The 17,940-nt window shown below is 38.7% G+C and overlaps 1 protein-coding gene across 3 annotated transcripts in view; it reads left to right on the top strand.

Annotated features, from left to right (window-relative positions):
* SCAPER (S-phase cyclin A associated protein in the ER) overlaps nucleotides 1-17,940 on the top strand; it is a 522,888-nt gene that overhangs the window by 443,201 nt on the left and 61,747 nt on the right. For all 3 annotated transcript variants that reach the window (XM_060617955.3, XM_060617952.3, XM_060617953.3), the window contains one exon: nucleotides 17,314-17,469. In XM_060617955.3, the coding sequence (XP_060473938.1) occupies nucleotides 17,314-17,469 (156 nt within the window). The remainder of the gene's footprint in view (nucleotides 1-17,313; nucleotides 17,470-17,940) is intronic.

The raw sequence follows: 17,940 nt of genomic DNA, 5'->3' as shown, positions 1-17,940 counted from the left end.
ATAAATGTCTTATGTGCCAAATACGGGAGCCACCAATTATATAAAAGAATCACAAACATGAGCAACCTTATTGGTAAGAATGTGGTAATTGCAGGGTACTTAATTCTCCATGTACAACAATGGAGAGATCATCTAGACACAGGATCAATAAAGAAACAAGGGCCCTGAATGATACATTGGATCAGATGGACTTGACAGATATATTTAGAACTCTGCATCCCAAAGCAACAGAAGATACTTTCTTCTTGAGTGCACATGGAATATTCTCCAAGATAGATTACATACTCGGTCACAAAACAGCGCTTCATAAGTATAAAAGAATTGAGATCATACCATGCACACTTTCAGACCACAATGCTATGAAACTTTAAATCAAGCACAGGATAAACTTTGGAAAACCTCCAAAAGCATGGAGGTTAAAGAACACCCTACTAAAGAATGAATGGGTCAACCAGGCGATTAAAGAAGAAATTAAAAAATACATGGAAACAAATGAAAATGAAAATACAACAATCCAAATGCTTTGGGATGCAGCAAAGGCAGTCCTGAGAGGAAAATACATTGCAATCAGGCCTATCTCAAGAAACAAGAAAAATCCCAAATACAAAATCTAACAGCACACCTAAAGGAAATAGAAGCAGAACAGCAAAGATACCCCAAACCCAGCAGAAGAAGAGAAGTAATAAAGATCAGAGCAGAAGTAAACAATATAGAATCTATAAAAACCTGTAGAGCAGATCAATGAAACCAAGAGTTCGTTTTTTGAAAAAATAAACAAAACTGATACACCTCTAGCCAGGCTTCTCAAAAAGAAAAGGGAGAGGCCCAAATAGATAAAATCGTGAATGAAAATGGAATTATTACAACCAATCCCTCATAATACAAGCAATTATCAGGGAATACTATGAAAAATTACATGCCGACAAACTGGACAACCTAGAAGAAACGGACAAATTCCTAAGCACCCACACACTTCCAAAACTCAAACAGGAAGAAATAGAAAACTTGAAAAGACCCATAACCAGTGAAAAAATTGAATCAGTTATCAAAAATCTCCCAACAAATAAGAGTCCAGGACCGGATGGCTTCCCTGGGGAATTCTACCAGACATTGAAAGCAGAAATAATACCTATCCTTCTCAAGCTGTTCCAAAAAATAGAAAGGGAAGGAAAACTTCCAGACTCATTCTAGGAAGCCAGAATTACTTTGATTCCCAAACCAGACAGAGACCCAGCAAAAGAAGAGAATTACAGGCCAATATCACTGATGAACATGGATGCAAAAATTCTCAACAAGATACTAGCAAATCAAATTCAACAGCATATAAAAAGAATTATTCGCCATGATCAAGTGGAATTCATTCCTGGGCTGTAGGGCTGGTTCAGTATTCACAAACCAATCAATGTGAGACATCATATTAGTAAAAGAAAAGATAAGAACCATATGATCCTGTCAATCGGTGCAGAAAAAGCATTTGACAAAATACAGCATCCTTTCTTAATAAAACCCCTCGAGAAAGTCGGGATAGAAGGAACACACTTAAACATCATAAAAGCTGTATATGAAAAGCCCACAGCTAATGTCATTCTCAATGGGGAAAAACTGAGAGCATTTCCCCTGAGATCAGGAACATGACAGGGATGTCCACTCTCACCGCTGTTGTTTAATATAGCGTTGGAAGTTCTAGCATCAGCAATCAGACAACAAAAGGAAATCGAAGGCATCAAAATTGGCAAAGATGAAGTCAAGCTTTCACTTTTTGCAGATGACATGATACTATACATGGAAAACCCGATAGACTCCACCAAAAGTCTGCTAGAACTGATACACGAATTCAGCAAAGTTGCAGGATACAAATTAATGTACAGAAATCAGTTGCATTCTTATACACTAAGAATGAAGCAACAGAAAGACAAATAAACTAATCCCATTCACAATTGCACCAGGAATCATAAAATACCTAGGAATAAACCTAACCAGAGATGTAAAAGATCTGTATGTTGAAAACTATAGAAAGCTTATGAAGGAAATTGAAGAAGACACAAAGAAATGGAAAAACATTCCGTGCTCATGGATTGGAAGAATAAACATTATTAAAATGTCAGTACTACCCAAAGCTATCTCCACATTCAATACAGTCCCAGTCAAAGTTGTACCAGCATTCTTCTCGAAGCTAGAACAAGCAATCCTAAAATTTGTATGGAACCACAAAAGACCCCGAATAGCCAAAGTAGTACTGAAGAAGAAGACCAAAGTGGTAGGCATCACAATCCCAGACTTTAGCCTCTACTACAAACCTGTAATCATTAAGACAGCATGCTATTGCCACAAAACAGACACGTAGACCAATGGAATAGGGTAGAGACTCTCCAGAATTTGACCCACAAAAGTATGGCCAACTAATCTTTGACAAAGCAGGAAAGAATATCCAATGGAAAAAAGACAGTCTCTTTAACAAATGGTGCTGGGAGAACTAGACAGCAACATGAAGAAGAATGAAACTAGACCACTTTCTTATACCATTCACAAAAATAAACTCAGAATGGATGAAGGACCTGAATGTGAGACAAGAAACCATCAGACCCCTAGAGGAGAAAACAGGCAACAACCTCTTTGAGCTCAGCCATAGCAACTCCTTACTCGACACATCTCCGAAGGCCAGGGAAACAAAAGCAAAAATGAACTATTGGGGCCTCATGAAGATAAAAATCTTCTGTACTGCAAAGGAAACCATCAACAAAACTAAAAGGCAACCAACGGAATGGGAAAATACATTTGCAAATGACCTATCAGACCAAGGGCTAGTATCCAAAAATCTATAAAGAACTCACCAAATTCCACACCCAAAAAACAAATAATCCAGTGAAGAAATGGGCAGAAGACATGAATAGACACTTTTCTAAAGAAGACATCCACATGGCCAACAGACACATGGAAAGATGCTCAACATCACTCCTCATCAGGGAAATACAAATCAAAACCACACTGAGGTACCACCTCACGCCGGTCAGAGTGGCTAAAATGAACAACTCAGGCGACTACAGATGCTGGCGAGGATGTGGAGAAACGGGGAACCCTCTTGCGCTGTTGGTGAGAATGCAAACTGGTGCAGCCGCTCTGGAAAACAGTGTGGAGCTTCCTCAAAAAATTAAAAATAGATCTACCCTATGACCCAGAAATAGCACTGCTAGGAATTTACCCAAGGGATACAGGAGTGCTGATGCATAGGGGCACTTGTACCCCAATGTTTATAGCAGCACTTTCAACAATAGCCAAGTTGTGGAAAGAGCCTAAATGTCCATCAACTGATGAATGGATAAAGAAGTTGTGGTTTATATATACAATGGAATACTACTTGGCAAGGAGAAGGAATGAAATATGGCCTTTTGTAGCAACGTGGGTGGAACTGGAGAGTGTTATGCTAAGTGAAATAAGTCATACAGAGAAAGATAGATACCATATGTTTTCATTCATATGTGGATCCTGAGAAACTTAACAGAAGACCATGGGGGAGGGGAAAAGTTACAGAGAGGGGAGGAGGCAAACCATAAGAGACTCTTAAAAACTGAGAATAAACTGAGGGTTGATGGGGAGTGGGAGGTTGGGGAAAGTGGGTGATGGGTGTTGAGGAGGGCACCTGTTGGTATGAGCACTGGGTGTTGTATGGAAACCAATTTGTCAATAAATTTAATATTTTAAAAAAGTTGTGGTTTATATATACAATGGAATACTACTTGGCAATGAGAAAGAATGAAATATGGCCTTTTGTAGCAATGTGGATGGAACTGGAGAGTGTTGTGCTAAGTGAAATAAGTCATAAAGAGAAAGATAGATACCATATGTTTTCACTCTTATGTGGATCCTGAGAAACTTAACAGAAGACCATGGGTAGGGGAAGGGGGAAAAAGTTACAGAGAGGGATTGAGGCAAACTATAAGAGACTCTTAAATACTGAGAATACACTGAGGGTTGATGTGGGGTGGGAGGTTGGGGAAAGTGGGTGATGGGTGTTGAGGAGGGCATCTGTTAGGATGAGCACTAGGTGTTGTATGGAAACCAATGTGACAGTAATTTGCATATTTAAAAACAATCTTTTGTACTTACTGATTCTGACTTGTCACTATCTCTCAGATTTATGACCTTTGCTCTATTGCTATATCTTTAAGTATTCAGGTTCTCTTGCGATAGCAGATAGCTTGGCTCTCTGTTTCTCTCTCTCTTCCCCTTTTCAAAATAATTTATTTTTCCTAATTATAAAAGTAATGTGTGCTCAATGAGAAAAACAATTTGTTAAATCAGAAAAGAAAAATTGGTATTTTTGTAAAAACACAAAAATTACCTTTAATTCCTCCACCCAAAGATAATGACTGGGTTGGTTTTGGTGTACATACATGTGGTGGTTTTATAAAAAATATTGTAATACTTCTGTATATTGTCTTATCATGTATTTATTTTTGTAAATAGGAATTTGCAAATTAGTTTTTGCTGGCTTTCCAATTATTTGTTTATGTAGTAGTGATTTGTTTCATGTAACCTATTGTTACTCATGTAGGTTTATTCTAGTTTTTTACTACAGATACCACTTTGAAGAACATCTTTGTACACTCATTTTTCCCTGCAACTGATTGTTTTCTTAAAATAAATGTTGAGAAGTAGAATTTCTGGGTCAAACAATTGCAGTAAGGGTTTTGTCCATATTGCCAAATTGACCTACACAAAGATTAACTGAGTATGTTCTTGCACCCTCAGTCTACACAATATATCATCATTCTTTTGAGCCTTAGCCAAATTGAGAGGTGAAAATATTTATTTTTATAGTAGTGACATTGAACATTTTTAAATGTTTATTGACCATTTCTATTTTTTTGTGAGTTGCCTGTTCTTTTACTTTGCCCATTTTTCTACTAGTGATGTTGAGTCTTTAATTGTAAAAGCTCTTCTTATATTAAGAACACTGGGCACATGCACATGTGAAGAAGCAGCAGAAGGGCACCATCTGAAAACCAAAGAGAGAGTCCTCAGAGGAGTTCAACATTGTTGGTACCTTGATCTTGGACTATAAGCCTCCATTACTTTGTTGAGATATGAATAGAGTGCACTAAAATATCACTTACCATCATATACTGTGAAATGGAAATACAATGCTGCAGATGATGCTTCTGCTTATTTGGAGCAGTGTTGATTCCTTGTGGTAGGTCTCTGTTTATAAGATCTTAGTTCTTTACTGTGGAACAGTGTTGATTCCTTGTGGTAGGTCTCTGTTTATAAGATCTTAGTTCTTTACTGTGGAACTGACTATGTCATTGAACAGATGGCAACATAGGTTCCTGCCAACTTCAGTCCCCCCCACCATAGAAGGCCAACTAACAGCTATCTATAGATAAAGACACCAGTGTGAAAACCCCAGAAATTGGGGGTGGGTGAGTCTGAAGAACCCTCCCTGGACTTCAGAGACCAAGAAGGACTGCATTAGAAGGGTGAAAGGAAAAACTAACACTCTGATCACATCACCTCTCCCCCAGGCTGGCCACTGAGAGGGTCTCAGTAAGCTTATAGTTTCTCCAATGTGAAAAGTGAACCCAAAGTGGATGTCCAGGTCTTCCAGCGTTGTGGGACACTTCCCAGGAAGCCCACTTGGGTTTTGCCTCATGAAGATCACAGGGGTAATCTGCAGGGTTCAACCAGTGAGAATCAACTAGAAAGGGAGAAGGAGGGGTAGGACTGACAGCAATAAGCATTCAAATCCTGGTGAACTGCACTCCAGCTTGCAGTGATACCTGAGCAGAGATCCCAGATACCATTTCTGCCTATTCATAAAGCTAAACCTATATAGCCCCCATCTTGGCAAGGAGCTTAATTGGCAGTTCTCCCTGATTTGGTTCCTCAGTCTCAGGCTGTACTGGCTGTAAAGCCTGTTCTATAGCCCCACCAGGACAGAGAAGCAAGTTTAATCCCTGCCCAACTGCTCAACATCACCTCCAGTTTTGACCAGCCAGAGAACCCATGCAGCCACAAAGCCCATCCTACAGCCCTGATCAGGCAGGTAGCCAAGCCAACAGCCCTACCTAACTGTTGATCATAGCTTCTGGCCCCACACATTACCAGGAAACCTTAACAGTGACCCTGGGAAATCTCAAAGCATAGCCTACAGCCCCACCCAACTATGAGATAGATCTGGGAGTCCCTCCCAACCAGAGAACCCAGATGGCAACCTTGCCCAATATCAGAGCACAGCTAGCAGCCCACCTGAAGTCCAGCCTGCAGCCCCACCCAACATTAAGGCACAGCCTTTAAAAACATGGAAGGAAAAAACTGTCAACCAAGAATGCTGTAACTGGCAATGCTGCCCTTCAGAAATAAAGGAGAAATAAAGACTTTCCCAAACAAAAGCTAAAGTTCACCTCCACTCGACCTGTCTTATAAATGCTAAAGGGCATTATTCAAGCTGAAATAAAAGGAGGATAGTAACAAAAGAAGGTAGATGTGTAATAGTCACTGGTAATTGTAAATATATAGTCAGAATCTGAATGTCTGATATTGTAATGTTGGCACATAATTCACTTACAAGTGTAGTTTAAAAGTTAATCAAGGGGCGCCTGGGTGGCTCAGTCGGTTAAGCGTCCGACTTCAGCTCAGGTCATGATCTCGCAGTCCGTGAGTTCAAGCCCCGCATTGGGCTCTGTGCTGACCGCTCAGAGCCTGGAACCTGTTTCAGATTCTGAGCCTCCCTCTCTCTCTGACCCTGCCCCATTCATGCTCTGTCTCTCTCTGTCTCAAAAATAAATAAACGTTAAAAAAATTAAAAATAAATAAAAATAAAAGTTAATCAAATGTATTAAAAGTAACCATAACTACAGTTATTTGTCATTTGATGCACACTATAAAAAATATAAATTATAACATCAGTAACCTCAAATGTGAGCAGGGGAAAAGTAAAAGCATAGTTTCTATATGCTATCAAACTTACAAAGGAAAACCTGTAGTAGACACACAGAAGATTATTATAAAGGAGTCAAATCATACCACAACAAAAAGTTATCAGATCACAAAGGAAGAGAGCAAGAAGCAAGGAACAAGGAAAGTACAAAACAGTCAGAAAACAAAACGGCAATAGTAAGTCCTTACTTATTAATAATTACTTTAAGTGTAAGTGAATTAAATGCTCTAATCAAAAGACAGAGTGGCTGAATGGATTAACAAAACAAGATGCAACGATATACTGCCTATAAGAGACTCATTTTAGCATTAAGGACATACATAGAGTAAAGGGATGGAATAGATATTTCAAAAAAATGGTAATAAGAGAAAGTAGGGGTAGCTGTATTTATATCCGACAAAATAGATTTTAAGCTAAAAATAGTCAAAAGAGACAAAGAAGGTCATTATATAATGATAAAAGGGTAGTCTACTAAGAAAATGTAACAGTGGTAAATATTTATGTGCCCAACTCTGGAGCAAAAATTCTCAACAAAATACTAGCAAACCAAATTCAACAGCACATTAAACGTCTTATAGACCTAACAAAATTATCAATACCTATGTGCCAACTGATAACACTTTTTTATAGTGCATTGGATCTTTTTTCTTATTGGTAAGAAACCAAATGTTGCAGGTACAGGTAACTCCCCATCGTCATCCCTTTTACCTTACTCCTTCTCAGGAAGAAAATCACTATGTTAGTTTGTGTATATCATTCCCATTCATGTTTGTGTGTGTGTGTGTGTGTATGTGTGTGTGTGTGTGTGTGTGTGTATGATTATGTATATATATGTACAATCATATAATCATATACATACACATACGATTTTATATAAACATTATATATAAAAATATGTATGTGTCAGCATATAGATGGGTCTTGTTTTTTTATCCATTCCAATGCCCTGTGTCTTTTGACTGGAGCATTTGGTCCATTTATATTTAGAGTGATTATTGAAAGATATGAAATTAGTGCCATTGTGTGGCCTGTAAGTTGGTGTTTCTGGTGACATTCTCTGGTCCTTTCTAGTCTTTGTTGCTTTTGATCTTTTTTTGTTTTATTGTGTTTCTTATCCACTCAAAGAGTCCCCCTTAAAATTTCTTACAGGGCTGGTTTAATGGTCACAAACTCCTTTAGTTTTTGTTTGTCTGGGAAACTTTTGATCTCTCCTTCTATTTTGAATGATAGACTTGCTGGATAAAGAATTCTCGGCTGCATATTTTTCCAATTCAGAATGTTGAATATATCCTGCCACTCCTTTCTGACCTGCCAAGTTCCTGTGAACAGATATGCTGTGAACCTGATCTGTCTTCCCTTGTAGGTTAAGGACATTTTTTTTTTCCCTTGGGGCTCTTATAATTCCTTCCTTGTCTGTGTATTTTGTGAATATGCCTAATTGATGGTCAATTTTGTTGAATTGAATGGGAGTTCTATGTGCTTAATGGATTTTGATGTCTGTGTTCTTTCCCAGATTAGGAAAGTTTTCAGCTATAATTTACTCACATAACCTCCTGCCCCTTTTTTCTCTCTCTTCATCTTCTGAGACCTAAAAACACCTGCAGATCTAAAGTAGGGAATGGAGAACTATCTATCATGCTAATGGACATCAAAAGAAAGCCAGAGTAGCCATACTTATATCAGAAAAACTAGATTTTAAAACAAAGACTGAAACAAGAGATGAAGAAGGGCATTATATCATAATTAAGGGATCTATTCACAAGGAAGACCTAATAATTGTAAATATTTATGCCCCCAACCTGGAACACCCAAATATATAAATCAACATAAAACATAAAGAAACTCGATAATAATACCATAATAGTAGGGGATTTTAACACCCCACTTACAGCAATGGACAGATCATCTAACTAGAAAATCAACAAGGAAACAATGGTTTTGAATAACACACTGGACGGATGGAATTAAGAAATATATTCAGAACATTTCACCCTAAGGCAGAAGAATACACATTCTTCTCAAGTGCACCCCGAAAATTCTCCAGAATAGATCACATAGTGGGTCACAAATCAGCCCTCAACAAGTACAAAAAGATCGAGATCATACTTTGCATATTTTCAGACCACGGCACTATGAAATTCAAAATCAACCACAAGAAAAAATTTGAAAAGACCATGAATACTTGGACATTAATGAACATCCTACTAAAGAATGAATGGGTTAACCAAGAAGTTAAAGGGAAATTAAAAAGTGTAAAAAGTACACGGAAGCCAATGAAAATGAAAACACAACAGTCTAAAACCTCAGGGATGCAGCAAATGTGGCCATAAGAGGGAAGTATATAGGAATCCAGGCCTTCCTAAAGAAGGAGGAAATGGGGCACCTGGGTGGCTTGGTCGGTTAAGCGCCTGACTTCAGCTCAGGTCATGATCTCATGGTCCGTGAGTTCGAGCCCCGCGTCGGGCTCTGTGCTGACAGCTCAGAGCCTGGAGCCTGTTTCAGATTCTGTGTCTCCCTCTCTCTCTGCCCCTCCCCTGTTCATGCTCTGTCTCTCTCTGTCTCAAAAATAAATAAATGTTAAAAAAAAAAAAATTTTAAAAGAAGGAGGAAATGTCTCAAATACACAACCTAACCTTATACCTAAAGGAGTTGGAAAAAGAAAAGTAAAGCCCAAAACCAGCAGAAGAAAGAATAAAGATTAGAGCAGAAATTAGTGATATCGCAATAGAAAATAAACAAACAAACAAAAAAAACAAAAACAGGACCAGGAACTGGTTCTTTGAAAGAATTAACAAAATTGATAAACCCCTAGCCAGATTGATCAAAAAGAAAAAGGAAAGGACCCAAATAAAATCACAAGTGAAAGAGGAGAGATCACAACCAACACTGCAGAAATACAAGCAATAATGAAAGAATATTAATGAGCAATTATATATATGCCAACAAATTGGGCAATCTGGAAGAAATGGACAAATTCCTAAAAACATATAAACTACCTAAACTAAAACAGGAAGGAATAGAAAATTTGAACAGACACATAACCAATAAAGAAACTGAATCAGTAGTCAAAAATCTCCTGAAAAACAAGAGTCCAAGGCCACATGGCTTTCCAGAGGAATTCTACCAAACATTTAAAGAAGAGTTAATTCTTCTTCTTTTGAAGCTATTCCAAAATATAGAAATGGAAGGAAAACTTCCAAATTCATTCTATGAGCCCAGCATTACCTTTATTCCAAAACCAGACAAAGACCGCACTAAAAAAGAAAACTACAGACCAGTTTCCCTGATGATCATGGATGCAAAAATTCTCAACAAGATACTAGCAAAACGAATCCAATAATACATTAAAAGAATTTTTCACCACGATCAACAGGATGTATTCCTGGTCTGCAGGGCTGGTTCAATATCTGCAAATCAATCAATATAATACATCACGTTAATAAAAAAAAAAAGGATAAGAACCATGTGAACCTCTCAATAGATGCAGAAAATGCATTTGAAAAAATATAGTATCCTTTTTTTGGTATAAACCCTCATGAAATTAGGAATAGATGGAACAAACCTCAAGATAATAAAGGCCACATATGAAAGACCCACAGCTGATATCATCTTCAATGGAGAAAAACTGAGAGCTTTCCCCCTAAGGGAAAGCACTTTATCAGATATGTCATTTGCAAATATCTTTTCCCATTCCGTTGGTTGCCTTTTAGTTTTGTTGATTGTCTCCTTTGCAGTGCAAAAGCTTTCAATCTTGATGATGTCCCAATAGTTCATTTTTGCTTTTAATTCCCTTGCCTTTGGAGATGCATCGAGCAAGAAATTGCTGCGGCTGAGGTCAAAGGGGTTGTTGCCTGCTTCCTCCTCTAGGGTTTTGATGGTTTCCTGTCTCACATTCAGTCCATCATCCATTTTGAGTTTATTTTTGTGGATGGGGTAAGAAAGTGGTCCAGGTTCATTCTTCTGCATGTTGCTGTCCGGTTCTCCCAGCACCATTTGCTAAAGATACTGTCTTTTTTCCATTGGATGCCCTTTCCTGCTTTATCAAAGATGAGTTGGCCATACATTTGTGGGTCAAATTCTGGGTTTTCTATTCTATTGGTCTATGCGTCTGTTTTTGTGCCAATACCATACTGTCTTTATTGCAGCTTTGTATTAGAGGCTGAAGTCTGGGATTGTGATGCCTCCCACTTTGGTTTTCTTCTTCAATATTACTTTGGCTGTTTGGGGTCTTTTGTGGTTCCATACAAATTTTAGGATTGCTTTTCTGGCTTTGAGAAGAATGCCAGTGCAATTTTGATTGGGATTGCATTGAATGTATAGATTGCATTGGGTAGTGTTGACATTTTAACAATATTTATTCTTCCAATCCATGAGCACGGAATGTTTTTCCATTTCTTTGTGTCTTCTTCAATTTCCTTCATAAGCTTTCTATAGTTTTCAGCATACAGGTCTTTTACATCTTTGGTTAGGTTTATTCCTAGGTATCTTATGGTTCTTGGTGCAGTTGTAAATGGGATCAGTTTATTTCTCTTTCTCTTGCTTCATTATTGGTGTATAAAAATGCATCTGATTTCTGTACATTGATTTTGTACCCTGCGACTTTGCTGAATTCGTGTATCAGTTCTAGCAGACTTTTGGTGGAGTCTGTCGGGTTTTCTGTGTAAAGTATCATGTCATCTATGAAAAGTGAAAGTTTGACTTCTTCTTTGCCGATTTTGATGTCTTTTATTTCATTTTGTTGTCTGATTGCTGAGGCTAGGACTTCCAACACTATGTTAAACAACAGTGGTGAGAGTGGACATCCCTGTCATGTTCCTGATCTCAGGGGAAATGCTCTCAGTTTTTCCCCATTGAGGATGACATTAGCTGTAGGCTTTTCGTATATGGCTTTTATGATGTTTAAGTGTGTTCCTTCTATCCCGACTTTCTCAAGGGGTTTTATTAAGAAAAGATGCTGTATTTTGTCAAATGCTTTTTCTGCATCGATTGACAGGATCATATGGTTCTTATCCTTTCTTTTATTGATGTCATGTATCACATTGATTGATGTGCAAATATTGAACCAGCCCTGCAGCCCAGGAATGAATTCCACTTGATCATGGTGAATAATTCTTTTATATGCTGTTGAATTCGATTTGCTAGTATCTTGTTGAGAATTTTTGCATCCATATTCATCTGGGATTTTGGCCTGTAGTTCTCTTCTTTTGCCTGGTCTCTGTCTGGTTTGGCAATCAAAGTAATGCTGGCTTCATAGAATGAATCTGGAAGTTTTCCTTCCCTTTCTATTTTTTGGAACAGCTTGAGAAGGATGGGTGTTATCTCTGCTTTCAATGTCTGGTAGAATTCCCCAGGGAAGCCATCTGATCCTGGACTCTTATTTGTTGGGAGATTTTTGATAACTGATTTAATTTCCTCACTAGTTATGGGTCTGTTCAAATTTTCTATTTCTTCCCATTTGAGTTTGGGTCATGTGTGGGTGTCTAGGAATTTGTTCATTTCTTATAGGTTGTCCAGTTTTGTTGGCATATAATTTTTCATAGTATTCTCTGATAATTGTTTGTATTTCTGGGGGATTGGTCGTGATAAATCCATTTTCATTCATGATTTTATCTATTTGGGTCCTCTTTTCATTTTGAGAAGTCTGGTTAGGGGTTTATCAATTTTATTTATTTATTTTTTTCAAAAAACCAACTCTTTGTTTCATTGATCTGTTCTACTGTTTTTTTGGATTCTATATTGTTGATTTCTGCTCTGATCTTTATTATATCTCTTATTCTGCTGGTTTTGGGGTGTCTTTGCTGTTCTGCTTCTATTTCCTTTAGGTGTGCTGTTAGGTTTTGTATTTGGGATTTTTCTTGTTTCTTGAGATAGGCCTGGATTGCAATGTTGCCTCTTAGGACTGCCTTTGCTGCATCCCAAAGGGTTTGGATTGTTGTGTTTTCATTTTCATTTGTTTCCATATATTTTTTAATTTCTTCTCTAATTGTCTGGCTGACCCATTCATTCTTTAGTAGGGTGTTCTTTAACCTCCATGCATTTGGAGGTTTTCCAAACTTTTTCTGTGGTTGATTTCAAGTTTCATAGCATTGTGATATGAAAGTGTGCATGGTAATGATCTCAATTCTTTTGTATTTGTTGAGGGCTGTTTTGTGACCCAGTAAGTGATCTATCTCGGAGAATGTTCCATGTGCACTCGAAAAGAATATGTATTCTGCTGCTTTAGGAAGAAAAGTTCTAAATATATCTGTCAAGTCCATCTGGTCCATTGTATCATTCAGGGCCATTGTTTCTTTATTGATTTTCTGTCTAGATGATCTGTCTATTGTTGTAAGTGGAGTATTAAAGTCCCCTGCAAATACCACATTCTTACCAATAAGATTGCTTATGTTTGCGATTAGTTGTTTTATATATTTGGGTGTCTCCAAATTCGGTACATAAACATTTATAATTGTTAGCTCTTCTTGATGGATAGACCGCATAATTATTATATAATGCCCTTCTTCATCTCATTACAGTCTTGAGTTTAAAATCTAGTTTGTCTGATATAAGTATGGCTCCTTCAGCTTTCTTTTGACTTCCAGTAGCAGGATAGATGGTTCTCCATCCCCTCATTTACAATCTGAAGGTGTCCTCAGGTCTAAAATTGATCTCTTGTAGACAGCAAATAGATGGGTCTTGTGTTTTTTTGTTTGTTTGTTTATCCATTCTGATACCCTATTTCCTTTGGTTGTAGCATTTTGTCTGTTTATATTCAATGTTATTATTGAAAGATATGGGTTTAGAGTCATTGTCTTATCTGTAGATTTCATGCTTATAGTGGTGTCTCTGGTCCTTTGTGGTCTTTGCTACACTCAGAGTTCCCCTTAGGATCTGTTATATGTCTGGTTTAGTGGTGATGAATTTCTTCAGTTTTTGTTTGGGAAAACCTTTATCTCTCATTCTGTTCTGAATGACAGGCTTGCTGGATAAAGGATTCTTGGCTGCATATTTTTCCTATTCATCACATTGAAAATTTCCTGCCACTCCTTTCTGGCCTGCCAAGTTCCAGTAGATAGGTCTGCTACTACCCTTATGTGTCTATCCTTGTAGGTTAAGGCCTGTTTATCCCTAGCTTCTTTCAGAATTCTTTCTATATCCTTGTATTTCGCCAGTTTCAATATGATACGTCATGCAGAAGATCTGTTCAAGTTATGTCTAAAGGAAGTTCTCTGTGCCTCCTGGATTTCAATGCCTGTTTCCTTCCCCAGATTGGAGAAGTTTTCAGGTATAATTTGTTCAAGCACACTGTCAGCCCCTTTCTCTCTGTCTTCTTCTTCTGAAACTCCTGTGATACAGATATTGTTCCGTTTCATTGAATCACTTAGTTCTCTGATTCTCCCATTGTGATCCAGAATTTTTTTTTATCTTTTTCTCAGCTTCATCTTTTTCCATAATTCTATCTTCTATTTCACCTATTCTCCCCTCTGTCTCTTCAATTCTCGCTGTCAGTACCTCTAGTTTATTTTGCACCTCATTTACAGCATTTTTTAATTGATCATGCCTATTTTTTAGTTCCTTGATCTCTGTAGCAATAGATTCTCTGCTGTCTTCTATGCTTTTTTCAAGCCCAGCGATTAATCTTATGACTATTATTCTAAATTCTTGTTCAGTTATATTGTTTATATCTGTTTTGAGCAGTTCTTTAGCTGTCATTTCTTCCTGGAATTTCTTTTGAGAAGAATTCTTCCATTTCGTCATTTTGGCTAGTTTTCTGTCCTTTATGTGTTTTCAAAGCTTATTATCTGCCCTTCACCTTCGAGCACTACTATATTAAAGAGGGGTCATACACTGTCCAGGACCTGGCCCTTTAGGAGGTGTTTTTTGGAGTGCGTTACTTGCTCTCTGTTGTTGTGACTTTGACTACTTTATCTCCCTACTCATATTGATATTTCAAACCCTCCACTAGGTCTGTTTTGATTTGTTCATTGATGTAGCCCTGGAGAGGAAAACAAAAAACAAACAGAAAACAAAAATACACAAACACACAAACAAAAAAACCCAAAACAAAAAGCCAGAAACACCAGCTACAAGTAAGCAACAGGGTGGAAGTGGTGCTGATGGAAGAGGCCTTATCCCATACAAAGAGAGAAATGACAAGAGTGAGGAAAAAGAAAAAATAAAAATTGCCCAGACAGAGAAACTACACAGCTTAATCCAGAGGGAGAGAAAGGAAAATAAAGAAGGAGGCAGGAAAAAAGAAAGAAAATAACATTGGCCAGACAGAGAAACTATTTGGCTTAATCCAGAGAGAGAGAAAGAATGAAGAAGGAGGTGTGGAACATGTATCAAGAGAATGGATTAAATATGTCTGCTTAGACAAACCAACAACCAAGGTAACCGGACTGGAGGAGGAAGAGATAAGAAGGAGAAAAGGAAGGAAGAATGTATCTATATAATAAGAATTGTCGGAGAATTAAACCAGGCAATGCAGCAGTGCTGGTCTCATGGAGGGGCTGTCTAGTTCCTCAGCTACTACTCGGCTCCAGTAGATATGCAGTTACCAGGTGCAGAAGAGCGTGGTTTGGAGTAGGCAGGTCCAGCCTCCAGTGTGGGTTCCGCTGTCCAATGCCTGAAGCCCCACCTTGTTGGTGGTGGGGAGAAAAATGGCAACATGCCAGTCTCTCCTCCACAGACCAGGTAAAACCACTCTGTTCAAGCCATCCTCACTGTGCCGCAGGCGCAAATGAGGCAGTTTGTCCCACTCTGCCGACTTCCGTGCCGTGGCTCTTGATTGCGATTCAAACTCCTGCTCTGTCCTTTGCGGTACTGGGGGAGTGCAGCTGCACACCGCCCGATATATGGTCCCCAGCTGGTAGACGAGGGCAAGCTTTGTCCTATCCCGCTGCACACCAGGGAGGGGATCACTTTCTCCAACTGTGGACTACACTCCTGTCCTAACCACCAAGCCCGAGGCTGGCTCCCCTCCTTCCCAGGTGCGCCATCTGGGCAGCCAGGACCCAGTCGCAGAGAAAGCCATTCATTTAAAGATTCAATCTTTCTCCAGCCTGGTCCGTGGTTTTTCTCTTGTCCAGATACAGTCCTATGCTTCCCCAGCCTCTCTTTCTCTTCCTTTTGTCTCTCTGCAGAAAGGGATACCTCCCCACCATTCGTTGTCTCTCTCCCAGTTTGCAGTCACGCACCTATGGCCTGTCAGGTTGTCCCGGTGAGTCCCTGGAAGCGACTGCCTCCTGGACTCTCAGAGTTCAAAGTCCTTGAGCTTCAACACTGCTTTGTTTGTGATACAAGGGAACTTTGGATTCCCCTACTTCACCATGTTGGCCCTTCCCAAAATTAACATGTGTTGATTTTCAGAACTACTACATACAAAGTCCTGCCCTTTTCATACATGTAAATACAGTAGCACTGAATCAGTATAAAATCTCTAAGCTAAAGCTGATTTATCTACAGGTCATTTATAGTCTTAAAATACTATTTTCAATGATAGTTGCTTTGCAGACTAATAAAAGAACCACTATTTTTGGTCCAGTTTAATAAACAGTTCTGGAAAGCTGTTTAATGGGATGAAAAGATGAAAGTGACTTCTTAAATGTTACTGTCAACTGTCAAGACTGGTACTTTTCATAACAGAGAGCAATTATATTCTCATTATTATACTCTTAATGATGACAGGATTTTGGAAAACAGAGAATCTACAGTTGCATTAGAAATTTAGGTTGAAATAAGAGTATCTGAGTAGCATCATCTTATTTTCTAAATCTCTACATTCTAGGGAATTTGGCTCTCTGGTACTTTAAGAAGTATTCCTTTTCAAGAGTGTAGAGATAATTTTTTTTTTTAATTTTTTTTTTCAACGTTTTTTATTTATTTTTGGGACAGAGAGAGACAGAGCATGAACGGGGGAGGGGCAGAGAGAGAGGGAGACACAGAATCGGAAACAGGCTCCAGGCTCAGAGCCATCAGCCCAGAGCCTGACGCGGGGCTCGAACTCACGGACCGCGAGATCGTGACCTGGCTGAAGTCGGACGCTTAACCGACTGCGCCACCCAGGCGCCCCAAGAGTGTAGAGATAATTATAAATCATTTCAAATATTGACAGACTCTTTAGACCACTAAAAATGATCAGATGATCATTTTCATTCATCTTTCTTGAAAAAAATAGCATCAGAATGACCAAAAGAAGGAAGCAAATCACTTACAGAAATAGCTGATTATTCAGGACTAAATCTAAGGAAATTGTTACTTGAGATGCTTTACCCAAACCTATTGTTTGCTTGTTTGAGGGGTCTAAGCCTATGTTTGTTAAGATTTATCTTTGAAGGTGATGATATTGCCAGCCTGTGCAGACTGATAACACATATGTTTCTCCCCACATCTAGCTACGTGGTGAACATAGGCCTGATCAACAAGCTTCATGGCTGCTTCCTCTCTGTGCAAGGCCCAGTGGATGAGAATCCCAAGACAGCCACCTTTCTGCAGCATGCTGCAGGACTCTTGCATGGAATGTGCATGCTGTGCTTTGCTGTCACCAGAAGGTAAGGCTTCTACTTGATACTAATCTAGACTCAACTTTGGAAACATCTCTAGAGTTTTGCCAAACTTGGGGTCATTTTATAGGGATGCAAGTGGTCATCTTGGCCTCTTTTTTTCTTTGCCTTACCTTTGTCCTTCTTGGTTTCCCATACTGAGGCAAACCTCATATTTCTTGTTTTTCCCTAGCTACATGCTCCCGTCAAGTCTGTTTTTCTTTTTGGTGTCATAAACTTAACTGTCATTGCTGGAAGAAATCTTGGGGGTCATCCATCCCTCTTCTCCTGAAATCCAGAGGAATTAAGTGATTCTCCTTGAGTCAGTTACAAAGCCTACACCAGATCAAGCCAGGCCCTCTGCACAATACAGCACAGCCTCACAGTGTCCATAAGTTTGTTCACATGCTTTTATTTACAGCCTCCTAGGTTTGTTTATTTTCCCCTTTTGTCTCTTTCTCCAAGATACCTTCATGAATA

The sequence above is a fragment of the Panthera onca genome, chromosome B3 (assembly GCF_046562875.1).
Source record: "Panthera onca isolate mPanOnc1 chromosome B3, mPanOnc1 haplotype 2, whole genome shotgun sequence".
Classification (NCBI taxonomy): domain Eukaryota; kingdom Metazoa; phylum Chordata; class Mammalia; order Carnivora; family Felidae; genus Panthera; species Panthera onca.
Note: the sequence above shows the minus strand (reverse complement) of the source record. Positions and strands in the feature narration are given on the sequence as shown.